The 23,355-nt window shown below is 40.4% G+C and overlaps 1 protein-coding gene across 1 annotated transcript in view; it reads right to left on the bottom strand.

Moving 5' to 3' along the window:
* Positions 1–6,312: 6,312 nt before the first annotated feature.
* EPHA3 (EPH receptor A3) overlaps positions 6,313–23,355 on the bottom strand; it is a 229,351-nt gene continuing 212,308 nt past the window's right edge. The window contains exons 15-16 of the mRNA XM_068425163.1: positions 8,713–8,868; positions 6,313–7,257 (exon numbers count right to left, since the gene is read on the bottom strand). Coding sequence (XP_068281264.1) covers positions 7,152–7,257; positions 8,713–8,868 — 262 coding nt within the window. The 3' untranslated portion in view covers positions 6,313–7,151. The remainder of the gene's footprint in view (positions 7,258–8,712; positions 8,869–23,355) is intronic.

Here is a 23,355-nt window from a genome sequence, read left to right as displayed (position 1 = left end):
GTCATTTCCCATCCTAACTTTTGGGTTCTCCAGTGGGTTGGGCTATAAGCCATGGTGTATTGGGACCCCCTCTCGCCAGCACGGGAAGAAGGGGGGTCAGGACGATGCTTGGTGGGCACGGCAGGGGACAGCGGGTACCAAGGAAAGTCTGCGGGAGGAAGCGGTGCTGTGACACACAAAACTTTTGTGGTTTAAGCCTAATTTTGCGGCCCGCTGAACTGCATGAGGCAAGATGGGAGCTCTGAGAGTAATGAAAGTGAGGAGTGAACTACCTTGTGAAAATAAATCGCTTCAAGCTGTAAACTATACCCAAGGACTCGTTTCTGCTGGGTGGGGAGGAGGGACGACAGGAAAATTAGCCTCAGAGATGCTTATTTGAATCCCTGGTCAGACAATGGCACAAAGCTACCAGACCTCCATTTTCTTGTTCATTCAAACAGATTGTTTTTAGCATATATATTTTTTTTCTGGCTTCATTTCAGCTCAGTGCCTTAAAATAATATGTTATGCTCTGTGCTCATGTGAATGCAGCAAGTAAACGCTTGGGTTTTGTTCTTGCAGGCCTTGTGCCAGAAGAAGAAATCCAGCCCCGTGGGGGGAGCTGGGCTGGGGCCCGAGCAGCATTTTGAGGTGAGGACTGCAGCCCTCCTAAGGCGGAGGTTGGTTTGGCTGAGGTGTTGAAGAGGCAGTGCCTTCACAGCACACACCACTGCTCAGCAACGCGGACGCATGCGCACTTTGTCAAACGAGAAGCAGTCTCAATGTCTAACTGCAGCAGCTTCTTCTGGGAAGGATAAATAATATTTATTAGAGCAGCATCCCACAGGCACTTTACATACACAGGATGATACGTATGGGTGCCTGAGATCTCACATCTGGCACTTTACGCCCAGATGTGCTTTACTGTTGCTGAAACTGAAATTTCTGCTATGTATCGTGGCTTAGCAATGAATCAGTTCAGATACAAGCTCAGCATCTGCTTCCCTAAATCCCCAAATATTAAGAATATAAAGCTCTCGTTATTTCACACTCTCCTGCAAACATACTTTTGAAAGGGTTGGAAACCGACCTCGGCATTAATTACAAATCCATGGTAGGCAAACTCAAGTGGCTCACTTTACTGAAGAGATTTAAAAAGGGAGCTTTCTAATAATATTAGGATAAACTAGATGGAAGAGGACTGGAGGTGATAAAGGATATTTCCCCCTTTATGTAGATAGCAGCAGAGTGAATTATTAGAAGATTTCTAATGATCCCAGACAGTGGATCTCAAGTACCTTCACAGGATGTTTGACCTTATCATCCAACTTCAAAGTCAGTCATACAGTAGTGATGAACGTCAGTTGTTCAATCTAATTAAAAACAAATAATGAAATTTGCTAACCAAACAGACATTACTACATGCTTCTTTAATGATGACTCTTAGTGGTTGCTTGCTTGCAAAAATTCAAGACATAAGCTGAAAACCCGGGCAAGCAGTAAAAACATTTGCCCATATGTATTTTATTTTTATTTTACGATTAGGAACCCTAGGAGTCAGAACAAGTGAACGATGCATTCAGGTTTGCAGAGTCTGTGAGATTTACTACAGCAACTTAAGGGACTAGTCCAAAGGTAGCCACTGGCTATTCTTTTGGAGGAGTCATAGAGTCCAGGCAACTGGAAAAGAGCAAAGATCATCCTGACCTTTAAAAAGGGGAGAAAAGCAGAGCCAGGCAATTAGGGACTAGGTATGCTAACCTCAAACACACAGAAAGACATATATATCACACATTACATTTCTAAGCAGTTGGAAGATTATATGGTCTTAAGAAACCAACTAAGATTTGTCAAGAATAAACAAATCATGTCAAACCAGCCTAATTTATTTCTGTGACAGGATAATCTAAAAATGAGTAAATGTGATTTATCTTGTCTTTAGTAAGAATTCTGGTGCTGTCCCACATGACATTCTTATGAGCTAACTGGGGAAATACAGGCTATTATGAAATCATTGTAATGTGAAAGCAGAGTGAGCTGAAAAATCTTGTGTACTGAGTGCTCTTCATTTACCAGAGGTTCTCTTGCCATCTGAAAAGCATAACAAAGCAGCCAAGAGAAGGCTGTCCTTCATGTGTCGTGCTGTTCACCATTTGCATTAGTAACCAGTATGATGAGTATGTGGATGTTTACATGTGTGAATGAATCAAGGCCAAGAGAAATATTTTGAGGAGAGATACTTTTAAATTAGGAAAGTAAAATTCATTAAGAAATACACAAAGAATTGGCCTGAGAACTGAAAAAGAACCGAGTGCACACATACAAATGGGGAATTACTGACCAAGTAGTAACAGCTTGGAAAGGATCTGAGGGATTACAGTGACTCAAAAAATGAAGGGTAGTCAATAGTATGGATATTTGTCTGAATTAACAGGGGTGGCATATGTGAGACAGCAGAAGTAATTGTCTGATTCCACTTCACACTGCTTAGGCTTTTACTGGTATAGATATGTAGGTCTGGACATCACCCTTAAGAAGGAATGCAAAGTGGAAAAAAGTCACTTAGACATTACCAAAATAAGATGTATCCAAATTTGTGGAACTGATTATCAGCAATTTATCCCTCCAGATTTGAGCTGAGACATGGTGGTGGGCTGCAAGTCATTTGCTTGTTCTGCTGCTGTTTGTGTGAACTTATCCTACTGCTGTTCCAGAATTGTCTGCAAATATTAATACCATTTTACAATAAATGCAACAGTTATAAAAGCATTAACATCCACTGTGCCCTTTGGGATATAAAGCAAATACAGTGTACCAGTATGGCTAAAGGGATAGATGCAAGTCAGGGTAACACAGCTGCTGAAGTGAAACCTAATTGCAACGTAAATAGTTTGCATACTGCATAGATTAGACCTACAGAGCTGCTTCCCTGTTGTTCAGCATCGAAACCCACTCACTAGAAGTTAAAATGACACCATATGGACCCACTGCAGCACAAGGCATACTGGTGTTAGGAAGAAGTGGATTTCAGTCCAGCTGTTGTCATTTAAAGTTAAGTCTAATTTTTGTCTGTATACTTCTGGGTAGCTCTTTTCCATGATTGCCCTTTCTATTAAAGATACCAAGACAAAATGCCAAAAAAAAAAAAAAAGTATGCCACATCCATGTCCATAAAGTTTATCAACTTACAGACTCCAGGACAGGTATATCATTCTCCGTTTTGCACCAGTAAGCACAGTAATATACAAAAGCATGCAAAATAATTTATGGTACAGAAAGATCCTGCAACTTTACTCCTCAAGTAACTGGTGAACATTCAAACCACTCCTACTTTTCTGGGAAGATAATTCCTGAGATGCAAAGTTGAGTTGTATGTTGGCATTTTCAAAGACACCGTACTTCAGTGAAGCATATAGAAACATCTTGGTAGTGACAAAACAAAACAGGAGCAAAATATTATCTAACACAGATACTCAGAGGCAAGAAATGATCATGGGGTTAAATTACAGTAAGTGGTGGGCTTTTTATTTTGTTAAAAAGTACACAGTAATAAGATGAAAAAAGGTCCACTGGCAAGGGAGGAAAAAAAGCAAAAGTTTGGAAATACTTGACACAACTAAAATAAATGACAGCTTTTTCACTATCCCATAGTCAGGCTGTAGTAGACGACATTTTCCCGTATCCATGGAGAAAGTAAAGTCTTTGACTGATGTAAGTCAGTTTAGACAAATGCTGGTCTGTCTAGTTAAAACCTGCACTACTTGTTTCTTTTAATAGATAATATAGGTAATATCCAGCTTTCACTCCGAACCCATGCTTTAACACTCAGAATTTATCCATATTTAATTACAATTTTATCACACTTCTCTAAATTTCTCAAAGAAATTTACCTTGTCCTCCAAGCAATCACCTCAGTATTCCAGTATGTAAAAAATACTTTCATTATGTTTATTATAAAAATATAAATGTTTCCACTACAAATCATTTTACATTAGTAAGAGGCCATCTACAATTGCACAATATATAATCTAAATGAGTAAGTAATGCTTTGAAATACAAGTTAAAGTAAATACATATTGCCAATCAAATCACATCTATACATTGCTTATTGAATGCTAAGTAACAGCACAAAACTAGATATGTTAACAGAAATAAATAAAATGGGAACTATATTTAAAGATACAAACCCAATAATACGGCATGTCATTTTATGAGTAGTTGCATTTTGCTTGATGTCGATAACCGATGCAAGTCCTGTACAGGAAGATGGCCACACAAATTCTAGTATCTCTACTCCACAATGAAGAATTGTACACTGCTATGTATACATATGTACACGGGGACAGGGAGTATAGGATGGTTGCAACAGAGGCCACTTACAGTACAAATCAACTTTTGACAGGGAGAGAAAACTAAATGTATTTTAAAACTCTCTACTCCTAATAGCAAAGAAAAGCAAAATTGAGTTTCTTTTTTTCCCAAGCATCAGTGAGATTTAACCTTTTATGCTGAGCATGCTCAAACAGCGGGCATGGAACATGACATGATACTAGGAGAAAACAGAGGGTGGTTGGGGCAAAGTTTTCAGTCATCATCTAAAACTCTAAGAACTGGTTCTGCATTTTCAGAAGCATTTCACAGATATCTTCCCCCCCCACCCCAGCCCCCTCGCTCCCACTCTCCAGTGGCAGAATGAAGCTGAAGAGAAATGTCATGAGGAGTATGTTACAAAAAGTTGTCCCCACACAGACAATGTCTGCAAAACGGATTTTGGAGACTTAAATACACTAACAATGCCTGATTTAGAGCAATCTCAAACTGAAGAAAAGAAAGATTCTGGGTGAACTAAGCAACGGAAAATACAGCTTTTCTATTCAGCATGCTGCATTTCACAATAGATTGGGGCAGATAAGGAGCAGTGTTCTTTATATCTTAAGTACTTTATTTTAATTTTCTTCCATTTTTCATTTTTTATTTCAACTTACTTTAAACCCATTCATTTTTCTTTCAGAAAATATTACTAATTGTTATCCTGTGAGTTTGTTTATAACCCAGTCCTTTACAGCATGCTCACTGCCAGTACTCATTAAAAAGTCTCTAATTCTGCTTCTATTCAGCCATGTGTGATAAACATTGTGTCTCTACATTTTATAAGTCCTGGACCCATGATGAACAATTTAAATGCTGATCCAGTCACACAATTCCTAGGAACTAATTCTTCCTTTATGTGCCCAATGCTACAAGGAGCTTCAAAAACCAAACGAATACAAGAAAGCAAGCACAACTAGTTACCTGCTTTTGCATGCACAGTGAAAGGCAGCATGCCATATAGTCATCTGCCTCCCACACAGTCTTGGGCTCACAGGGACTCACTGTTATTCATCAGAATCAGGTTTAGATTCCAGTATGGCAAGTTGGGAAGTGGTTTCCACTAGTTCCAAAGCTTGACATCTGTGTGCCTGGCATCATATGTGGAGCATTAAGAAGCTTGCCTGTACGTAGCACAAAGGAGTGCCTCACACTGCGATTTAAACCACTCACTCTCAGAGCAAAGTGCTGTGTCTGCTCAGAATCAGGACCGACGTGCTCTGGAGCAACAGCTTGAGAGCTCGCTATCGGGAAGATGCTGAAGATGGGGGAGGACTCTCGAACCTCACCTTCCAATCTCCTTTTTCCACTGGGAAATGTGAATGTTCTCCTAACGGTTGGCTCCTTTCTGCTTTCTTTTAAGGAACAGGTGCCTAAGGAACCTGTGCCATAAAGCAAGGCTCCTGGAGGATGGTAGTGCCTGGACAGATGTCTTCTAGGTCAGACGTATGTAAAATTACATACTAAAGTCCCATTTCACAAGCTTAACTCATCCTTTTAAACTATCCTCTTATCCTTGGCTGCACATCACCGCCTCAGCGTAACTACCAGCGGCTGTCCACATTGTAGTAACACTTCCCAGTTCCCAGCGCAAGGAGCAAAGCCTGCCAGATGCAAGCCAGAAATGGACCACTCCCCAGGGAACTCAAAAAGCATACTCAGTTAATGCAGGATGAAACCCTGACTCTTTTTTATATTTGCTAGGCAAGTGTCCCACCTTAACACCCCTCGAGAACAGGGGTCCTTCGACAGGAAAGCAGGCAATTGGGAAGTCAATGAGACTTGTGTACTTGACCGGGCAAGATGCCATCTAGAGATCGATGAGCACACAACTCTTCCAGAACTCAAGCCTGGGTTAAAATACCACTCACAGCAAATGGAAGGAATCTCAGCGAGTCCAGATGCTTTGTCTAGTGTCAGAGCTGGAGAAAAGACCATCTTTCTTTCCTTCTGTATTTCATGAGTGATGTTATGTGTATAAAATAACCTAGTAATTAACCCTCAGACAATTTCTCAGGTTGAACCAATGAAGTTTTGATAACATTTGGCACTTGGCAATAATACAGCCAGGTTAAGGTATGTAAGCATAAATATAAACAATAATGGAAACAAACAAAGGAAATAAATAAGTCTTTTAAAAATTAAGACTTGTTGCTCTTTAAATGAACACAATTAGGGAAGCTAACATAATGGCAAAAATCTTTTGTCAACTAACTCAAAGACACTACAAACTTTATTTCTGTGTTCCTTTCTGAAGTTGAAATAGCATGTTACAATGACATTATAGTAAATATGGCCAGACAGGTTGTGAGGTAAATCCTCTATTTTCCTTGCTTTTAAAGAAATAAAATACCTGTTACAGATCTCTTCTGTATAAAAATACTGCAAGTCTTTCTTTCTTCTTGTTTGCTGTATAGATCAAATACACAGCTTTCACGTCCATGGGTTTTTCGTGTTATTCAGTCACTTAATATTCAAATGGCTCTAGGTTTTAGTATCACTGTTTTTTACTTGGAAGGATTTTTTACATATTTTTTTTCTTTTGAAATTTACTATCTGCATTAACAGTCAGTCAAGAGCACCCACCCTTTAGGATTAACAGATAGAAAATAAGTTCGCTCCTATTTTTAAGGCATTTATACTCAATATTTGAGTGTCTTAGTGGGTTTGAAATTTCAACCATTATGTTTCCAAAGCTGTTGCAAAGAACTCCTTTAAATTCTGCCATTTATCAGCCACCGCTTTTGCCCTGTGATGCAACTTTTCTCTTTTTTTCCTCTCCTGAGCAACATCATTTTGGTACCTTACACAGGAACAGGGCTGTTCTTTGTATGAGTTTCTAGAGCTTTGATACTGCTAACAATCTTCTTTTGAGGCCCCACAACTGTCACACCGACTTTCTTCGTGTCACTGGAAAAAAGAGAAGATGCACTGGGTGAGTGAGTACTGTCTCTGTGTTTCCTAGCACTAATGTGAGCAAACAGCAATCAACTTGTTCATCTTATACTGCCACGTTGGAGAAGCCTCCAGGCATGGCAATACTGATGAAACACAAGCCCTGGTATGAAAAATACTGAGAGCCATTGTATGAAAAAAGTGCAAAAAGAAAGAGTAAAAACTCATTTAGCCTTGTTGTGTTTGCTTACCTGGAAGAAAAGACAATGAAACAGTGTTCTCCAGTGATACACACACTGGGACTTAGGGGCAAAGGGTTCACTTCTGGGCCAGCTGTGATCTTGAGCCTCTCTACTGTCTCCATCCCCCTGTCAGTCTGATCACTTTTTCTAAGCAGTGCTGACATCTCGCTGTTACGTGCTGAGCCCTCTGAATCCTTGTCTTAACCTCGGTATCAGCACTGAGATTAATGGCTACACGGCCAAGCTTCCACCATCTACTCTGTTATTCACCTCTCATTTCTCCAGGCTGTCCAGCCTCTTTGTTCCTTGTGCGACACAGAAGTGGTTTAACACTTGCGAAGGGCTAATTAACCAGTGGCTCACAGGAAATTGGGCATTCCTAGAGGATTTCTGCACTGTCCCCAAAGGGTAATTGTTACAAAAAGCCATTAGCAGCCTTTTTATAGTTGCAATAATATACTAATTAACGGCATTGATGTGTTTAATTGTCAATACCGCAGCTGCTGCCTACTTCTTCATAACTTGTCTTCTGTGCAGCTAGCCCAACAGGGAGTCAACATTTCCTTTGGCAGTAAGTTCATAACTGTACTTGATGCCTTTTCAGGTGCAAAGAGGACATTACCCTACTCTTCCTTCTCACAAGAACAAAGATGGATTGCATTTAAATGTAATAAATTTACAAGTTGTAAACTTCCAAGTTTAGCACATTTAAATGTCAAAACTGGAGGCAGGAGGGAGTTCAGCCCCTGAATAATTATTAGCATGTAGGAGGACAGCAGCTACAAAGAGCTTGCTCTGTCTCACCTAGTTTGATGGAATATGGGATGGGCAATAAAGGAAACGACTGGCACATGTGCCAGCTGTGGGGAAACCCCCATACAAAAGGCAGAATATAAAGAATCAATAGAGAAACTCCTAAACTGTGAGTGAAAGAAAGTGATGCTGGTGTACCAGATGATGCACGGTGCTACTGTATCAGAAGAAACTGGGACTTTCCTTGGCATCAGTGAGAAAAAGGTATGGGACCGTGGCCCTCACGCAATCACAAGAGCATCTAGGTTTCCTGCACGTGTATTGGAACTACAACAATTATTTACATTTGTCTCTTTAAATGTAAGAACGTTTTAGCTAAAAACTGGAAACTCCATATAAAAATGCTACTCTTATGTTTAAACTTGTACCTCCAGCCACAACCAGTGTTGAAGAGCTGTAGCCAATTCAAACTTACTCTGTAGAAATCTTGGCTATTGTATCACAGGAACTGTACTCCACGCCCGTGAAAATGTCTTTGCACTGTCCTGTCCGAAAACCATTGAGCCAATCACCTGTCGTGCGGAAGGCTGAAATGTCAATGTTACTTTGGTCCAGGAGAAGATTTGATGGCCTGAAATAAAAAAGAATACGATGAAAGTTAGGGAGCAGGGATACGTGTGGATTTATTTTGTGTCTAAACAGTACTGGCATCGTCAGGAGCCTCCAGGGTAGACGTGGCTTTTCTGTTCGTCTGTGGAAGTTATCTGCTGCTGGGGCCACCACATGTACTCACGCTGGCAGCTCTAACGAACGTTGCGTAATCACCTTGCTTAGGACCTCCAGCTTCTTACGCCCATGTTTAAATCACTGAAGCATCACCAATTCATGAAGTGTATTGTTACATTATAATTTAATATGTGAAGCACTAGCAAAGACAAGCCTCATTTAGATTATATTTATGTGATTCACCTAGTCCCAAACAACAAATGATGCACACTCTAGACTCCACGTTGAGCATGTTGGTAGAATTTACACATATCAAATGTTCAGAGTATTGCAGCCCACTGACAAATCCTAATGCTGCTACTAAGTTAGAAGCACAAATAATAAGACTTTATAAGGCAGCTTTAAAAAAATCACATCAAGTCTAAAATTCTAAGTCTAAAAGTTAACTGAATTTTGTGAGACAAATGCAACTGCACGAGACTGGCATTCTGCAGTGCGCAGAAGCAGAAATGAGGAAATTTGTTATTAAATACGCTTAGCCAAATTTCAAATGCAATTGCCATGTCCAGTTTAAAATTGATGCTCACTCTAAGACTGAAATTTCCATAAGGATCTCATACAAATAATTTAGAAGTGAGAACTGAATAATCTCCTGCCTTTGGTGCTCATGATGCTGAACTGACATGACTTGCATCCAAGTTCTCTACTTAGACAACAATAAAGAAACCAGTAAGAAACAAACAAAACCAACTCAATGAATAAAAAAACCCCATATGTCCATGCTTTTTTGCCCATTTAAACCTTTTTCCATCTGCATAAGTCCACCTAGAAGCTATTGAGAAAACAAATACTTCTGAAAATAATGATTAAACATATAGTTTTTTATCAAGGAATATATTGCAGCTGACCTTGCACTTTGCATATTGCAAACGGCAGAAGTGGCTGCTCCCATATTGATCCAGAAATTCAGTTCTGTCTGGTAAGAGGACTCTTGTTTTCACAGTCTTTTGAGCATACTGTGAATTCTTCTTTGTGGGGCATTGAGGCTAAAAATGAATGCCAGCCCTTCCCCGTAGAGTCAGGCTCTACCACACCTCATTTTAGCCATCTAAAAATACCACAAATAAGCCCAGCTAGTTTTCTGAACTATTGCTGCAGTCCATGGAGAGACACACGCATTTCCAGGCAGTGGGGTTGTCCTCTCTGAAACAGGTCTTTCAGGCAAACAGCTTGGAGGAGCCACCCAGCTCTCAGAGAGGTGAACGTGTTCCTGCTGTCCCTCCTCCCTGACTTGCTATCTTTTCTAAGCGGTGTGAGAAGCCCCTGAATAGCAATACGAACAGTAATTTCTTTGTACTGACAAGACATCTTACTAATTCTAATTACCTTTCTCTCTCAGTGCTAATTAGCACAATAATGATTTCCTCGACTAGTCAGATGTTATTAGAGACATCAACTCTATTTCTGCATTTTCCCCTCCACTGACAAACATACGCCCATATTGGACAGCTTTTTAGCTCCCATTCAGAAACATATGTGCTCTATTTTAAGTAAAGTACTCATCTCAGGCTTAAAAGCTAAGCATGTGCTTAGCTGTGCTCCTATAATGGTGCTACTCATGAGCACAGGAGACTGAAATTAGAGAATGTCCAAAGCAGTTAGCACTGCAACATTACAGCCTATTTTCTGCCCCATAATTCTTTTTCCCCATGGCTCTAGTGAAACATCACCTGCAGAGGAGTCTGACTACTGCAGCTAAATCCATCTGAAGTGACTTTTGTCACTGGAAAGAAGTGAAAATGAGAGGTGGTTAGACTAACACCGTAATTTAAAGGTAGTGATTATGCAGTGTAACAGGTAGATTACAGGATCTGCATTGTAAAACACCCTCTTCACCCCAAACCCAAGCCATCTCTGAGTATTAGAAAAAAGATAAAGGGAGAGTTTGTAAATGCTCCAAAGTGAACGAAGTGTTTAAATATCAGTGAATTTAAGCTCATAAGCAGCCTAGAAAATCCAAACATTTCAATCTTAACTAACTACTAAGTTTCATCAAGATCAGTAGCACTTCAATAGCTTACTCTTGCAGTCCATCTGACCAGCAATGGAATCAGGAGATTCCACATCAGTTACACTGAGACTTTTACCTTTGAAGAAAAGAACAAAAGAGCTTTGCAATACAGTAACTCTTCTTAGTACTGGCTACCTACCAAACAGCACATTTTACTTATGATGTTTTGCCAATTACTATCAATCAGCTGATTTCTTTCAGGATCAGAAAATGATTTTAGTATCTTCTTTTCTGAGATCACAGACCACAATTAAAGACCTCGTTAGATGCTTGAAAATCTTAACTTCAAAATCACAAATGGACATAACAACGCTGTAGATTCACCACCGATTTTCACACCTTTCGCTTGACTACCTTCCCTCTGGAGCCCAGCCAGGACAAGGAGCTGCTGCAAATGACCATCATCACTGGCATCAACTACGGACCTCATGTCCTGGGAACACCCGTAGCCAGAAAGGAAAGCAACAGAAGACACCAGAAGCCCGCTCTGCCTCCAAAACACTAAAGAAGGGAAAGCACAGCATGGCCGCACTGACACAAAGACCGAGCTGAGGACAGAAGATGCATCACACTCCAGGTTACTGTTCTTATGCTAAAAATAGGTCTTAGGCACCTACGTGATACACAGCTTTAAACTCACTCCAGTTAAAAGCTCAGGTTAGATAATCAGGCCCGAAATATTTTTATTCAGTAGCTGTATGGCCTGCATCTCCCTGACTACTGTTTGTCCCATGAAGAGCCAATGCTTTTTATTTATAGTTTTCTGGGTATAGCATCTGGAATCCCAAGACATTTATTAAGAGTATTTATGAAGCATTCTTAGTGTTAAAGCATGGAGATTTTTTTTTTTCCAGCCTAGTATGTCTTTTCAACTTAAATCTAATAAAACAAGGCCTGACTCAAGAATCACTAATGAAGAAAAAAAAGTATAAACAAGTTGAAATAGAACAGGTCTCTCGGATTAGGAATTAGAGTGGCCCAAAAGAGCTTTTATGTTTATTACTTGGATCAAAGTATCATCAGGACAAAAAATATGGCCTAATTTTAATGCAAGTGACCTCAGAATAACCAGCACTGTAAAGTATCATTTTTCTCCTCGTAGGATTCCAAACAAAAATTAGTTACTTTCCTCCTCAGAGAGGACATCTGGACAGTTTATCAATGAACAGGAATTTGCCTCACTGTGAAGAGTCTGTGATGTCTCCTCACATGCACCGAGGGAAAGCTGGGCTTTCAGAGCATCTGCACACATCGGCAGTTTTTCTTCCCCCGACCCAGCCCCTAGACAGAAGGTCTGAACATGAAATTTATGGGCTGGGTGATGTGCGCCATGAGCTCACACTTTACTAGACAAATTAGATGGGTTGCAATCCATGCAGCTGTAAACGACGTCCTGCAGGGTTCCACCTGATCTTTTACAGCTTTTCATAAATCAGTACCTACTAGCTTCAGAAGAGAGTCATTATAAAGAAATCATGGAAATTACATGTTTGCTCAGGGGAAGTGAAATAGAACATTTCCCTCTGTCTTTTCTTCTCTCCCCTCCTTTTTTGGAACCCTTTTTACTTTGTTGCTTTGACCAGCTATGATATACCCCATCGTGTCATCTTTCAACAGTCATGGAAAGACTGTCTATCCTGTTCATCCTGACTGTGTGTCTATCTACGGAGTTGTATTTATTGACATGTGGTGCCCTGAAAAAAATCAGCAAGACTGACTTTTTTTTTTTTTTTTTTTGAGAGAGACAAATTTAACAGCAAGACGACAGTTATAAAATGCCCTGTTGCTCAAAGCTTTCTCTGGATGTGCCCATTACATTAACAGTGGGACTTAAAACCTTTGAGTCATCCGCAGTAGCAGGGAGAACTATAGTTTGTTATCATTAGCGTGGCTTTTTGTCACAACCCAGTGAAACTTTTGCTGCCTCATATCGTAATGACAAAGACCACAGAAAACATTATTAGAACACGTCCCAATATGGCATGGAAATCTCATCTCTGGTCGGCTGCTGCCTGGCGAGAAAGAGATACATTTAACTGGTAAAATCACAGAATCACAGAATCAACCAGGTTGGAAGAGACCTCTGGGATCATCGAGTCCAACCATTGCCCTGACACCACCCTGTCAACTAGACCATGGCACTAAGTGCCATGTCCAGTCTTTTCTTAAACACATCCAGAGATGGTGACTCCACCACCTCCCTGGGCAGCCCATTCCAATGTCTAATAACCCTTTCTGAGAAGAAATTCTTCCTAATGTCCAACCTGAACCTCCCCTGGTGAAGCTTATGGCTGTGTCCTCTTGTCCTATCGCTAGTTGCCTGGGAGAAGAGGCTGACTCCCACTGTGCTACAACCTCCCTTCAGGTAGTTGTAGACTGCAATAAGGTCACCTCCTTAAATCCAGGAACTGAGACAAATAAAATTAAAAAGTCCTGCCACTTCTGCATGAAGGCTGGTATTCTGCAAATAGACAGAGGAGTTGTGCACACACGATCCCGGACTTCGTGTTGCAGCAGCCTCTCTCTTTCCATCCCTTCCTCCAAACAACACAAGCAACCTTCAGTTTTTAAATCTGGACCTCCCCTCCTGCAGTCAGATTCTTTTAAAGGGGAAAGCATTTAAAAAAACATAAAGTAATTTCCTGTGGTAAATTTTAGGTAATTATAAGCTGATTTTGTAAAGTGAAATTGCTCCCTAGGAGGGAGCCAGGCGTGGTTTGAACACAAATCGTACGTGCTTTGTGATTATGGCAAGCTGAAGCACAGAATTCAGGTCTAACATGAAGGGCATCTCCTATTTCAAAAAAACAACCAACCAAACAAAAAACAACAGCTGGCATACAAAGCAAATTTTAGTTTTATCTTCTACAGCAACCAGAATCATAAGTACACATGTGTATCAACAGGAGACTAGTAAATAAATGACATGCTGAGGAAAAGTAAAGTCATTGTGTTTACTTGATTATCCCTGGACCTTAAATATAAGAATCTTTGGAGTTCCACCTCTTCATGTCCATTGCTAAGGTACCCTTTGTAAAATTTGTAACTTAGTCCCTAAAATAAAATTTACCTCTTAGGGTGGCACATCTACTTTTCCCAAGGGGCTCCGTATCACGTGTGCACACTCTAAGAATACGCAGGTTGTGACTACTCTTTGAAGTCAAAAGAGAGCTGGAGAAATAAAGAGGGGTAATACAAATAACCAACGTGGGAAAAGAATGCAGGTGAGGCTGCTGGCTTGTTGCAAAATGATACATCTCTCTAAGTGTCACCCTGGACTTCTTATTTTCTAGCTCTATATTATCCGTTGGCAAAAAACTTACCACAGCTTCCTCTAGGATAATGAGGAAACAAAATTTAAATTGCCCCATAGGTCAGTTTTCCACTCTTCCCTACTCCTTTAGCTGCCCCTTAGAACATGGTTTTCAAGGGGCTTATATGTTTTCAGCACCCCTGTGGGGTAATAAATCATATGCCTGGGTTTATCCATGTTCCTCAATTTAATTTTTCCCCCCACCAAAACCACTGGAGGCAAAAAATACCAGCACGTTGCTGAAATGGTTTTCTTTTTCTCACAATACAGCTTAAGCTGTGCTTTCAAGCCGCAGAAGTAACGTCATGTGGCCATTTCCTGGGATTCGTAGCTGGCCCAGAGACAGACCCTTAACGGCAACCAGTCATTATTGTTAGGACAGTCTACAGGCTCTTTAAAAGAGGGAGAGAAAAATGCCTCAGAGCGCTTTTAAAATGCTTTTCCAGCTCTTTGCATCTACCATTTGCTGTGTACGACTTGCCCTTATAGCCCACATTTGGCCGCGCTGTGAATTTCTACAGACTTTGGCTACAGCGTCCGCAGCATCAGGCAGCGGCTCCGTGCAGTTTCTTTTTCCAGCACTTCCAGCGTACAATTGCCATTAACGCTAACGAGGGCCTCACGTTGTAAACCCGGCACATCGAGCTGAGAACAGCAGAACAAAATCCCTCGGAACCCCAGTAAACAGCAAACGCTCACCATCAGGCCTCCCGCTGATCTGGCTGCGTTACTATCTAAATTATACAGTGCCCGGCTCGGTCTGCTGTGAATTCTTGTCTGAGTTTCACCAGCAGAGTCAAATTAGAGGTGTGAAACTGCAAATAGATGTTTTACTGTCTGTGTTAACAGCGAGTCCCAGCAACTTTTAACTTTGAAGGAACAACGTCTGATCCGTGTCTGCCTCAGGCACGGTATTAATGACTGCTGGAAAAGGCAGGTGAAAATAGGGCTTTTCTGTCTCTAGCGTGCTAACTAACCGAAGTCCCTACAAATCTGCTCAAAACTCCTGATTCCCTGCACAACCCAAACTATGATTAGACACCAAGGAGTATAACTTACTGTAATCTTCCATTTTTCTTTGTGATTTGCAGTGAAGTTTTTCTCCCCTCCATAAATTCACTATTTTATGTTTAACAGGCTTCAGAAAGAGAGCTAGCATTGTAGGCTTACATTACTTGAATTCTTTTAGAGCCAGCAGTCCATTTTAGGACACAGATTATATTGTTGCTGAGTTTTGAACGAGGCTAAAAATTCACACGTAGGCTTGCACTACGCAGCATTTGGCCAAACCCAGACCCTGCTGTTAATGCCTGGACAACCACAAAGCGTAAGCCACCTCTGAAACGCTCCAAGTCAAACTGAAATCTCCTTCCTTCAGCTCTCCAGCCTGAAAGCTCCTAACGGGGAGAAGCAAATAAGCAATATTACAGGAGGTCAGCAATACATGCCAAGCATCTGAAGCCTTCTGACCTGGATGGAAAAAAAAGGGAATTTTTCAACAAAATCTTCAGCCAACACAAACAGTTGTTTCATTGCAAATATTGTTGTAAAAAACAGGGCTTGAATTATGCTGCACAATGGAGCAGTCTGAATTTTTGATTTGATCTGTTCGCTACTCCTATTGAGTTTAATTTTCGTAAATATCCTACCATGCTTGCATACTAGAGAGTTTCCACTGAATCATCAGATTTTAAGTGGAAACAAACTTTGTGAGAAGCAAACATCAAATTTTCAATTGCAAATGATGCCTCTAGATGTTCCAGAGCAAACATTACACTTGACACCAGTGAGAGCACCACAATGACGGACAGCAAAGCACACGTTTAGCAGTGAACACTTGCAATCAATTACTCGCAAGTAACAGGCCGTCCAAAAACTGCTCAAGAAAATTACTCTAGTGAAAAATTCAAACAACACATCAAATTCAAGAAAATCAGGATAGGGTTGTAAACAACTTGCTAACCCATGAAAGAATGCGTGAGGAATTATTCATACACATTTTTGAAGACTTTTGTTTTTTTCATCAGGAAGACCCTGACCCCCTAAATTTCTCAGACTATATTAAAAGAATTTCAGCTATGCTTTTTCTGAAAATAAGCACTTTCTTGTTTTTCTAGCCTTAGCTATAATAATAGCGGTAGAACTCGTATTTTAAATGGAGAACTTCTAACACATGAAAGAGATCTGAAACCAAATCTACCTCCAATGCTGCAGCACAATCCAGAAATAATGCTGCTTTTTTTTTTTTTTACAGTTACATGGTCATGAATTACCAAAAAAAGATGTATTTTGGTGGTGGAGTCATCATCTCTGGAGGTGTTTAAGAAAAGACTGGACATGGCACTTAGTGATATGGTCTAGTTGACAGGGTGGTGTCAGGGCAATGTTGACTCGATGATCCCAGAGGCCTCTTCCAACCTGGTTGATTCTGTGTGATTCTGTGAACTGTTCATAGATGATTTTTTTTTTAAATTTTTTTATTCCCATAGTCAGGCATGCTGCTTCCTCATCACAGAACTGGGACTTGGAAATTAATGAAAGATGTGAAATTCGTATAATAGTATGGGATATAGAGTCTCGGGCCTCTGAGTGGATTTTCAAGGAGGCAACTACACATTTTGTAAACTTCAGTTCCATAGCCTTCAATAAAATCTTAAGAGGTTTTATCCATGTACCTTAATTATCATTCATAAACACAAAGAATAGTGCACATTCATTACTGCAAATCAAAAATAACTTGACTGAGCCTGACGAGGTACCTTATTATGGAAAACAGAAATTTGGCCTTACATTTTATTTAAGTTCTACAGACCTAAAAGGTACATAGTTAACATGCATAACGGTCTTCATTTTTAAATTAGCATAAATATTTTAAAATTATGCTAAATTTATGCTAAAAAATATTTTTTTTTTTTTAATATTGGTAAGCAGCATTATTTCTTTAAATATCTGATTTGGTTTCTCTATTTTAGAATCAGCTTTTCACTTTGTACATCTATTCAGAAATCCTTAATAAACTGAAAATAAAAGGCAGACGTAACTTCTTACGTTTTGCAACACATAACATTTATTATGTTATTCAGAGCAGACTAGTGGGCTAAAATGAGTACTTGAAATTACAAAATAAAACTTTGCTTCAGAAGCCTCTATATGTGAGAACACTGATTCCTATTTTTAATCCTTTGAAAGCACCTTAAACTCAAGGACTGACTGGAAAGCAGTTTGGCTGTTTGATCATAGAATCGTTTTGGTTGGAAAGGACCTTTAAGATCATCAAGTCCAACCGTTAACCTCACACTGCCAAGTGATGATGCTACAAGCATCAAGTCTACAAGTCTACAAAGTGCAAGAGAGACAGCCTTGTGTCCTGCCTCTGTTTATGAAACCAAATGGCTTTAATGTCATTTACTGCCTTTGCTGAACAAGCCCACTCTTTTCCATGTATTTCATACTAAAGGTAGCTCCATGTCAGAAGAAACAGATGCTGAATCCTGTTGGCTGGCCTCTAAGCAACATCTTCATCTTCAAAGATGTGGGGCAAACTTGCTAATTAATCCTCCTGTGAGGAAGGTAATTTAAATTTTCGGTGAGACACAAAAGTTAGCTAAACAAAACAATAATTTAAAAAGTCCCAGTAAGACAGCTGCCTTTGAAATGGATGATGTTTTGACTTTTTTCAAAATAAAATGAGGACCAACTGATTTTGCAAAATATTTCATAGCTGCATTTCCAAATTGAAAATTGTTTCACAAATGTGTTTCAAACCACATTGCTGGCATCTGATTAATAAGTGGACGAAAATCACCAGATAATTTTACCAAACTCCCCGTAAGCAGTAAGACGTGATAATGACTTTCCATATTAGATGCTTGGGCTAGATATGGACTGAGAATAAAGATACCGAACGATAAATGTCCCATTAAAATCTCCATCCTCTGAGAACCTCCTCTCAATTTGCAATGCAAATTAAGTAGCATTTTCTGTGAAGACCCAAAGAAACTACCAAACTGTCATCTGTTAACTCTGAACAGTTCATTAAAAAAAATGATCTTTTTTACAAGGAAGACTATTAGCTGTTTATTTTCTGCATTCGATATACGAGACACATTCTTGCAATTCTTTCACTTAGATATAGCTAATAATACAGCTCGAAACACAAAAAAATTGTTACAGACTACTTAATAAAGAAGTATCCTGAATTCTCAAGTGGTCTTCTCCCCTTGTTTGCAATATAATTCTTTCCTCCTCTCCTGAATATATGCTTGTGGTATAAAGAAACAACAGCAGCAATACCTGACACTGACTTTTACTTTACCAAAAAGTTATATAGAAACAAAAATACAGAAGCAGTTTATTTTTCTGTGTGGATTCCTTCCCAGTTTTGAAACCAACCACAGATCTGGCAGAAATTTAGAATTTCTAAAAATCACATGTTGGAATTAGAAACATTTTTCAAATTTTTTTCAAAAGCTTTTTCTCGGCAGAGGCTGTGGATTAACTTGGCTATTCCTGGTTTATAGCAGGCTCATGAAGACCAAGTGACTTTAGTTGCACCTTCATCACAGATGTGAACATACATAGCAACTATAGGAAAGCTGCCATAATCCTTGGGTTGCCTGGGTCCCATATCAGAACCATTATACCTCAAGGTCACACTATCCTCCAACAGCTTAATTCACTTTGAGACACAGAAATGCTTTAAATATATTTCTAATTATTCACTACGGTTTAAATATATTTTTTCAAATGGCTGTGTAAGAGCAAGATTCATCTACATGAAATGATAATATACCTTTTAACTCTAGAGAGCCATCATATATATATATATACACAAAAGATCAGAATCAGAAATATAAATAAGAAAAAACAGAAATATAAGTGGAAAAATAAACAGATAAAGAAGAAGTGTTATGAGTCCATTTAAGATTTGTAGAGCATACAAAGTATTTCCAGCTGTGTGACTCTTGGCTTCCATTTTTTTTTCCCCACACAAATGAAACAACAACTAATAAGCCCTTTCAGACCACAGCCTCACCAACTAGTTAGCAGGTGGGTGAAGTGATTCTGTCTCTCCTACTCAAGTTTAGAAAACTTTCCATCTGCTTTGTATCTGCATGAAATGTTCACAAATGTGAAGCAATACACAGTGGACTAAAAAATAATAAGCTCAAGAAGAAAAATAATGAACCTGATCAAAATTGGAAGAACTATGAACTCACTTCCACCCTGAAGATATCCAAACAACCTAAGGACTCTGTTATAAAAATGAACATCACGCTTAGAAAACAGGAAAGAACAGCAAGACATAAATCAAATAAAAATATCATGAGGTTGTGCTTTATAAAACCGCAGGACTTGTATGACTTTTTGTGTACTGAGTTCTGTTCCTACAGCCCTTTACAGAGCTAGATAACTCCGGGCAGCCTAAAGGACACAAAACACCCGGGTGTCCGTAACCAGTGCGGGTCTTGTCAGCAAGAGCTCAAGGTGGCCACTTGATTAAAAAGTGAATTTTGACAGGCAAGAAAGAAATCAGCCATACTCTTTAGCTTACAAGGAATGGGAAAGGAATTTTTACATGAATGAGGGATGAAGCGCAACAAACACAAGGAAAGGTGTAATGAAACGTTTGTTGTGCTGAGGTTACAAAAAGCATTTGTCAACGTAAGGTTCACAAGCACATAGAATGGTCTGCAAAGAGACAATCAGTAAGGATAAAAATATCCCCCTGGGTATCAAGAAAATATTAGATGCCATGGAGGGGCCAGATAGGATAGAAAACTGAAAAGGAAATACAGAATTGAAGGCTTTGGCTCCTCTCCTGTATTCCTAAGAGGTATTAGTATAAAACATGCCTGGGCTATGGCCTGGAATCAGATGTACAGTTAAGCACATCCTTCAGTTGAATCAGTTAACACTAATGCACCAGAGGACAGGGATATCCTATGCACCTCCAGCAATGTGCTTTTAAATAGGATACAACAGTGCTGTGACTATTTTAAACAAACATCAGCTCTAAAATCTGTAAGAAGAGACAGGCTTTGCATCTGCAACAGACATCGTCAGGTTAAACACTTTTCCTGACCAAGTATATTCTGAACACCTACAAGCATATGGTGGGCATAAAGCTTTAGAATTCTTCCAGTAGCACCACAGACATGGGTAGAAGAGAGCTGGGACCTCTATAATTTAGATTAATTGCTTATTATGGGTACAGGAGAGGTGCTGCGGGAGTACTACAGCCTCAAATAACAACTGAGAGCAGCCATTTGATCTGATGCAATCCCCTGAGCCCTCAGGGCTGAGTCGCCAAGTGCTTTACCTCTGCAGCGATGCCCGTCCCTCTCTGGCTGCTGACAGGACAAGGATCCCGGCAGGGATCCGACTGAGGGTCTTGTTTTCGAGCAGCTGCCCTGACTCACCGCCCTTTCGTATCAGTTACATATTTTTGTACATAAGGCTACAGCAAGACCCAAACCCATTTTAAGTTTGGCTTCTCATTCTTCTCTGTCAGCCTGTGGAAAGGCGATGCTGGATGGACCTCCAGCACTCAGTCCCCGTCCAGGAGCACTCCCGGCTCCCGCTGCAGAAGAAGCGCATGTTACCTGCCAGCAGTGCCTCTCTGCAGGACACGTAGCGGGTGTGGAGCTGGCTGTAGCTTTTCAAGCCAAGTCTGAGGCTCGAGATTAGTCTGTTTTGGCAATGGTTACATGGGGATGATCACTGATTTCCAAAACTCCACAGGACTGCCCGGCACCCCTCATGTCATACCTAATTCTCGGTTGTACTCAGGTTTAAGGATAACCTGCGTTGGTCTGCAGACACTGATGGGGGGAGACTGAGGTGGAGAGATCACAGATCACACATTCCTTGAACTGCAACAAATGCCTTCCCAGAGGGGAAGGGCTTGGGCTCAACCACGCTGGTGTGTGCACCGCTCAGGCCCCACAGTCCCCCATCTGTCACCGGGGAATGAGGAGCTGCAGGGAGGGAGAGATACTGCACTGCTTGGGAATGCAAGGGGTGCAAGGACGTAACAGCAGAAAGGTAATTGGGAAGGAGGGAATAAAAATCACCTTTGACACTCCCCTCCTCAGAAATGTGCTCCACATCAAAGCAGCAGCCTGCCTTGAGGAGCATTTTACTGAGAGCTCACCTAAAGCAGCTGTGAGAAGTCTCCTACCGTGTTAGCAGCCTCCTTCCTTCCCCACGCTGTGCCATGAGCAGAGAGCACGGCAACCTGGTATGGATGTGCAGCCTCTGCTGCCCACGCCAGTGAAGCATATAATGAAATAGGAGCAAAGACAGCAAGAGAGAGACAGGAGAGAGCAGTACTGCACTGTGGTGCTCCTGTGCAGAACCCAGCAAGTGCAAGCAGCACTCAGACTGAATTTGGTCTGCATTAGAAGATATCAGCTTTTACTGGTTATGAACAGGTAAACTGGAAACGATGGTTCAACAATGTTTTCAGTTCTGCTGTGGTTCAACCCCCTAATTTGAAGGACAGTAAACAGGGAACATTTTGCTTCTGTTTGGAATGCAAAACATGCAGCACTGGTTTCTGCAATCAAACCCCCAAATCAAAACGTGATAGTCATGATTCCCAACTCCCCTGTTCAGCAGATTGCTTCAATATACCCCTACAAAATAACTATTTTCACCAATCATTTGCCAAATGGGGGTGCAAGATGTTTAGAAGAAATGTGCTTGACTGAGAAGATAGTGCTTAAACAGTTTGGGGCTTTTTCCAACAATTTTGTGGCCTTTTTTTTTGTTTTCTGTTATCTGGCAGGTAACAGAAATAATTGCTTTGGTAAGCTTGTTGGTTTGCTATGTGTTAAATGCTCACCAATCAAATTATCAAAACACAATTACTGTGCAAGCAGTATTCTCTCATTACATATTTTTAAAAGCAAACCCCATTAGTATGGCTGCCTTCCTCCTCCCGTCTCTGCTTTCTTTTTCATGTGTCTGTAGTGGCAGTGGGAGATAATTAGGACGGCCAGCCTCTAGCTCAGGATGCAACAAAAGGCCAGGGGCCAGGAAAAAGGAGGGAAGGTCCATGTCAGCTGCCCAGCAGGCTGCAGTACAACGTGGTTCTTCCCGCTGCCTTGGCTCCATTTCCCTTCTGTCCATTCCCACTTGACTGCTATGGCGAGAAGTGTGAAGTAAAGCACACAAAGCACTCCTCTCAGAGGAATGTTTTGCCGTGTTCCTTTTTGAAGCTTGCCTCATGTCAGACTCTGGTCTCTTGCCCATTGAAACAGTCTCCAAGCCCTGGGTCTGAAGCAGCAGAGTGTATTTCTCCCTGACTCTGCTTTGCAGACACAGGATTATGCACTAGCATTCATGCTAAAAGTAATTTTACATCTTTTCAGATCACTTCAGTAAGAGTATGACATTTTGTGCATTATATAAACCAATTCACTTAAACCCTGCTTAACCAAAGCTCTTCTTTCATTGCGTCCTCATTATGTTCTTAGGTGTCAACACACTCTTCAGTTACTCTCACTCAATGAGATAATTCTTATCTCATCATAGTGATGTTCCAGAGTGTGTTGAATAACCAGGACTATAAATGAATGTTTTTAATGCAATTCAGAGTATTGCACAGGTTGGAAATGAATTCCTAGTTAAGGCATTGATCTAACAGAGAATGTAAGTGCATTTTTAGGTTTGTGAGTCCTACTGACAGCAAAATGATTATTCATAGGATTAAAGTTAAGGTGATTTGTCAGAGAAGAGCATAAGAGTGTAGGATATGTGTTTGGACCCAATTCAGAAAGATACTTAGGAACATGGTGAGCTGTAACCTACGAAACACCAAGCACTTAAAACACTACCTAAGGTCAGAAGGAAAAGGAAGATCCCATGATGCCCAAATCTGCCACCCGTGTTTTTCTCCCAAACCCCTGCTCAATCTTACAATGGGTTTCATAACTCTAGCATAACAGTTTTTCACAATTCAAATAAATAATAGCAAATCATTAATAAAAACAACATCAATA

Source organism: Nyctibius grandis, chromosome 2, assembly GCF_013368605.1.
Source record: "Nyctibius grandis isolate bNycGra1 chromosome 2, bNycGra1.pri, whole genome shotgun sequence".
In the NCBI taxonomy this organism is placed as follows: Eukaryota; Metazoa; Chordata; class Aves; order Nyctibiiformes; family Nyctibiidae; genus Nyctibius; species Nyctibius grandis.
Note: the sequence above shows the minus strand (reverse complement) of the source record. Positions and strands in the feature narration are given on the sequence as shown.